At 49.0% G+C, this 6,000-nt stretch overlaps 1 protein-coding gene across 1 annotated transcript in view; it reads left to right on the top strand.

Moving 5' to 3' along the window:
• The first annotated feature begins 3,022 nt into the window (after positions 1-3,022).
• Positions 3,023-6,000, top strand: part of MAMLD1 (mastermind like domain containing 1) — a 127,923-nt gene continuing 124,945 nt past the window's right edge. The window contains exon 1 of the mRNA XM_015413241.1: positions 3,023-3,182. Coding sequence (XP_015268727.1) covers positions 3,129-3,182 — 54 coding nt within the window. The 5' untranslated portion in view covers positions 3,023-3,128. The remainder of the gene's footprint in view (positions 3,183-6,000) is intronic.

Genomic DNA, 6,000 nt, shown 5'->3' with positions numbered 1-6,000 from the left:
CTAAAATGACTAAACTGATCACATCATGAATAGACAAGACTCACTAGAAAAAACAATAACACTAGGAAAATTTGAAGGCAGTAGGAAAACCTGAAGGTCGGTAGTTCGGCAGTTTGAGACCCGAGTGCTGCATGACGGAGTGAGCTCCCGTCTCTAGTCTCAGCTCCAGCCAACTTAGCAGTTCGAAAGCAAGAAATTGCAAGTAGATAAACAGGTACCACTTCGGTGGGAAGGTAACAGCATTCTGTGTGCCTCGGTGTTTAGTCATGCCAGCCACATGACCACAGAAATGTCTTTGGACAGTGCTGGCTCTTTGGCTTGGAAACAGAGATGAGCACCGCATCTCTAGAGTCGGATTCGACTGGCTTTCGAGCAAGGGAAACCTTTACCTTTACCTAGGAAAACAGGAAGGTTACCATGAGATGGACTGTCTCTGTAAAGGAACCCACAGGTTTCAGTTTGCAAGAGCAAAGCTGTTAATAGGATGTTCTGGAGGACTTTAATTCATGTATGCATAAAATGCCATAGTTACAGCTGACTTATGGCGACCCCATAGGATTTTCCAAGGAAAGAGACTAACAGTGCACAGTGACCCTGGAATTCCTTGGTGGTCTCCCATCCAAATACTAACAAAGGTCAACTCTGCTTAACTTCCTAGATTCAAGGAGATCAGGCTAGTCTGGGCCACCTAGCTCATGGCTTTTAATTCATGGGGTCACCATAAGTCAGAAGCAACATGACTGCACGTTAACACCCACAGGTGAGAACTCTTGAGCTACTTGGAGAAAGGGAGAGAAAGCCCACACTAAAAGGATTATATTACACTGCACAATATTGATGGAAATGAGATCCATTCAAAAGAATGAGTTAGTTATTCACTCACAATGGGTGTGGACCTTTTCCAGCTGTTGATGAAATGACAAAGTAGGATGAATTTGAATAGAGTACACAGAGGAACAATTACCTTTGGTGGTGATGTAACTACCCCAAGTCCCTCCTGAGTCTGATAACATCAAAGTATCATCTGCATATGAATTCCAACCTTGCAATTCTCATGGAGTCTCCCTCTGACTTTTTTCTGCTGAAGGTCTGATGACCATTAGGTCTGGCATGGAATGTCTAGAGAGAGTCAAATGTTCCTCTATTGTTTTGTGAGTTTTTTCATTTTTATCCCCAATTTGTGCCTGGATCTCATCAGATCTCGGAAGCTAAGCAGGGTCAGCCCTGGTTAGTATTTGGATGGGAGACCACCAAGAAAGCCCAAGGTTGCTACGCAGAGGTAGGCAATGGCAAAACACCTCTGAACGTCTCTTGCCTTGAAAACCCTGCAGGGTCACCATATGTCAGTTGCAACCTGATGGCAAAAAAAAAACAACCCCTTGCATACAGATTGTCTAGTTTAGCCAATATAAATGGCAAAAAGTGCATTAAAATGTTTAATTCTGATTAAATTATTATTCCTTATGATTCAAATGTCACTAGTGAAGCTCAAGCAGAGGAGATGGGTGTTGCCCTAAAAGTGTCATAGATACCCTGGCCTAGTGGCATTCACTTGAAGATATAGGATGTCTCTAAATCAGAAAGAGCTATGGGTTAAAACAAAGCCCTGAAGCTCATTGGCTAGTTGTAGGATTCCTGCATTTGACCAGCAACAGGTCAACTTTCAACGGAGGCAGCTATCCCCAGCGTTCAGAGGTAGTGCTGGAAAGAGTAATGCCTGTTGATTTGATGCCATTTTATGCAACTGTTCTAAGGCAGAAGACTGCCTACCAGGAACCGAGATGCTAACCTTAGCAGTGAAGTCAGCTGAGAGCTCCTCTGAAAGAAAGCAAAGTACTAACAAGCCCTGGGGGAGGCAATGAATTAGGTTATGTTCAGGGCGCATTCAGCGAACGCCTTTCTCTCCCTTCGCAGACGCCAGCCTGCGATTCAGGGGAAAGTTGTGCCTGTTCCAGGAGGCGATTTGAATATCCAGCCCAGCCCCTCCTCTGCCTCAGCGACTGCTCCGTCGAGCCTACCATTCAGAAATCACACTCGGTTACAAGCATGTATTGCAGCCATAAAAAACATCCAGGGTTTTTTTGGCAGCTGCCTGCATAAATATCCATGCACCGCAGGAGGCAAAAGGGACACAGTGTACTACCCTGTCTCGTTAGTAACCTAGATTCACCTAGGCGGCCGGAGGCGGCGGCAAGTGAAGTTGGGTCTGGGATGCGTTGCATGGGGGCGCGCGGCGGGGGGGGGGGGGGGGGGGGGGGGGGGGGGGGGGGGTAGCGTGGCCCCGGCCGAATGAATGAACTCTCGAGCGACTGACAGTCTGCCATTGAGGGGGAGCAATCCGGCATTCTTCGCATTTTTAGGAGCGTTCCATGTCCTGGCGGTTCACGGTTATTGTTCACTCGGCGATGCCAAAGGATTGCTTGCTACCGTCTTTTGTTTTATTTCCCTGTCCCTGTGTCTTTAACAAGTGACACGCGGCTGTGGCAATAAAGTCCAAGTGAAACTTTTCTCGGCATGGAAACAAGTTTGATAGGACAAGTGTCCCCTTAAAAATATGCCTGGGAGCTCTGAGAGCACAAGAACAATTTCCATTTTTGTTAAAAAAAAGGGAAGACGTCAGATCCGAAGTGAAACTAAGCATTGCCCCCTCCCCCGGCAATCGTGTTAAATTTGCCCTTCCCACGTTACAAGGGCAGCGCGTGGTTTGTTTCGGCGGCGGAAGGCTGGCTGTGCGCCTTCCCCTTTAAGGCTGGAGTTTGGCAGAGAGTCTGTGTGTGCGGGAGAGCGAGCGAGCGTGTCTCCTCCTCTCCGAGTGACACAGCAGTTAGATATGCCCTATCAGTAACTTAAAGCCCACAAACTCCACCTTCGAAGAGAGGAAACTGTGGGCTGAGGGAAATGTAGTGAGCGAATCGAGACAGACAGTGAATCATTAGCAAACTGCAACGCCAGGATGAACTTGTCGGGAACCTAAAAGGATCGGGGGGAGGGAGGGAGGGAAGGGGAGAAAACAAACGTAGAATCTTTCTGTCCTTTTTTTAAAAAAGCACTCGTTTCTCTTTGCGCTGCTGGGTTTTGTCCGAGACGGTCAAACTGGATGTAAAAAGCTGGTGGGTCGCCAGTCCAAGATGCTTCTGGTTTCCCCTCGGGTAGAAGCACCACGCATGGAGCCGCATATTCCAGTAAGTACAAGTCAGACTCGCTTCGCGTGAATGGAGGGGGGGGGCCTAGGGGGAGCACGACCCTTTCCCCAAACCGGTGTTCGGTTTGGTCGCGTTCAGCCCGAGGGACGCTCTCTGATTTGGGGGACGAAGTTCCCCGGAATGGGCAAGTCTTTCTCTTCCTCCCCCCTCCCCGGCGCCGTTCCTTGCTGAGTTTTATTGTGCATTTCAAAGATAGGGGGAAGGGGGAGGGAGAGAGAGACTGAAGGGGCTTTTGTATCGGAGGGGAGACTTAGTTAAGAAGCTCCTGCTTGCCTTGTTCTGGGTGCCTCGGCTTGTTGTCAGTTAGCGAGTGGCCGGTTTCCTTGCTTTTGGTGGTGTGTATTTAAAATGGTGGTAGATCAAGGTGATTTCTTGCCATCGTGTGGCTTGTTAGAAAGGAGAGAGAGAGTGTGTAGGACAAGCTGGCGTGCTTGTGGAACAAGATCGGTTTCAAGGAATACAGACAAAAGTGTATCCCCCCCCCTTCTTTTTTGCTGGGTGTCTGGCTGAGAGGCAGCTGCCGGGGGGGGGAGACGCGCACGGGCTTCATCCCCCTTCTGTGTGCTCGCCTGCCACAATCCGAGACTGCCTCTCGTGTCCCGGAATAGTTTTGTTCCTTCGGCAAACACAACTCGACCTGCACATCTCCTCCGCCGGCCGCCCTGGCGAGGCAAGCAGTGCGCCAATGAAGACACTCCGCCAACCCCCCCCCCCCGCCACCACGATCGCCCCTGGCTCACTGGCACAAAGCCATGATGATAAACACAAAACGATGCTTTTATTGGGGGGTGGGGATACGCATGAGGGTCGCCGTTTCGGCATCGTTCAAAAATGTGTCTCGAAATCAAGTCTGGAAAGGAAGTCGCTGGTGTCTGATTTTTTTTTTTTAATATCCCAGATTAAATGCTGACTGTACAGAAGACTTAATAGGATTAGAAAACTGCCAATACGCTCAGTTCTAGGCGCTGCTGTGGTATCCCTGGGTAAACAGAGGCTTGTTTTAGCCTAATTACTAGAGGGGGGGCTTTTCTTTAAACTTAGATCAAACAGACGGGCATGGGGGGGGGGCTAAAGAAACTGCTGATAGGTGGGCACCTAGAAAGTGTTTATTCATTCACTGCCCCCCCCTTTAGTAGTGTTAGCATGTAATGTGTAAAAAAGACCTGTGGGGGGGGGTTCACTCTTGATTGTCTGTCTGTCTCTTCCCTTCCTCCTTCTGCTGTCACCCTTCCCAAGATTCAGACTGTAAGCTCTTTGGGGCACAGACCTCTTAAAAACTCACATCAAGCTCCAGTGTGGAGGAAACTGAGCAAGCAGAATAATGTTGGATTTTGGGAGGAGGTGTGTGTTATAAACATGTAGCCTGCTGAAGACTTCTGTATGACGCAAAAGCTTTTTTCTACCGTTTAAATATGAATTGATCCAAACTCTTGCAGTGCCTTCCTCGCCTGCTGGTGAGCTCCTTTTCTGTTTTTTTTAAAAATCCACCCCTGCTGACTCACTTTTTTTTTTTTAAGTATTTTGATTTCTCACCCTATGATTAAGAGGCAAGGTGGAAGGAGCCACTTTGCGGGGTAAACAAGCAGCTTGTTGTTGACTGGGCTCCTACAGCTGTCTCCCTTGTTAACCCGGAGGAGGAGATGGTGGCGGTGGCTGCTGCTGCCACCACCGCCGTGTTTAGCTGATTAATTATTAGGATCGCTCTTCCCTCTCCTTTTGGTGTCGTTTGACCCCTTCTAAATTAACTTGCCACCCCAGTTGCTGGGACCCCCTCCACTGGAGACTGCGGGGGGTGGGTGGGAGGTGGATTTGTTTGGGTGGCCTCTGACTGCTACTTACTCTTCTATTCCCAGGCTGTGCAGCATGCTTTTGTTATGGGTTTACTAAAGGGGAATGAGATGTAAGGGCAGGTGGGGGGGGGAGAGAGATTCTGTAACCAGGGAGATTAGGGGAGGGTATTCCTTCTCCCAAGGGTAGAGGAGGCGGCTGGCAACTCCCCCTGCAAGAAACTGGCTTGTGCTTTCTTTTCGGGCTGCTTCTCCTTCTTCCTGGAATAATACATTTAAAAGCCTCTCTCCCCCACCCCGTTATTCTCCCCCCAACCTGCTGAAGCCAGGAAGGGAGATGGGGAGGAGAGATGGCACAGCTTCTGCAAAAGATCTTGGCGTTTGTAACAGGAGATTAATAGGTTGCAGGGGAGTCTCTGTTGCCATCTAGCATCATCTGCTCTCTGTGTTTCCTATCTCTGCAATTTGCAAAGGCTCTCAGGGGCGACTTCCCCTTTTCTCTGCCAGTATAAAGCCAGAGTCTTTTCATTCTTTTTTCCCCAAAGATGCTGCGCAGAGGAGCCTCCCTTCTAGCAGGAGGGGTTGGGCATGACCTTTGAACTGAACCCCCTCTATGTTTTTGTTGATTAATGCCTTCTTTGGCATGTCTGTTAGATGTGCTGTCTGCTTCAGTGAGTGTGTGGTACTGTGGGATAGGATAGGTGGATGGGATGGTGCACTTATGCTTGCCCACCTGCAGTTCCTGGCATAATTGGGTTTAGGCTCTTCTCTCTTTTTGTTCCTCCCTTCCTAATGCCAAGGCCCTTGTGAATTTCTCAAGCAAGAAGTGCCAGGGATTAAAGCCTGCTTGAGAGTCTTTCTTCATACAGTAGCTCCAAGGCACGTGGTGCATCCCCGAAAGACAAGGCCAAGAAAAAAAGGCCGAGCTCTGTCCCAGAGGCCTTACAACTTAAACTTGCAAGAGAGCGAAAAGGGAGAAACCTCTGCCTTCTTTTGCTTAGGAGGCTATG

The sequence above is a fragment of the Gekko japonicus genome, unplaced genomic scaffold (assembly GCF_001447785.1).
Source record: "Gekko japonicus isolate JY-2015 unplaced genomic scaffold, Gekko_japonicus_V1.1 scaffold905, whole genome shotgun sequence".
Taxonomy (NCBI): Eukaryota; Metazoa; Chordata; class Lepidosauria; order Squamata; family Gekkonidae; genus Gekko; species Gekko japonicus.
The sequence above is the reverse complement of the archived record's forward strand: the minus strand, read 5'-3'. Positions and strand labels throughout refer to the sequence as shown.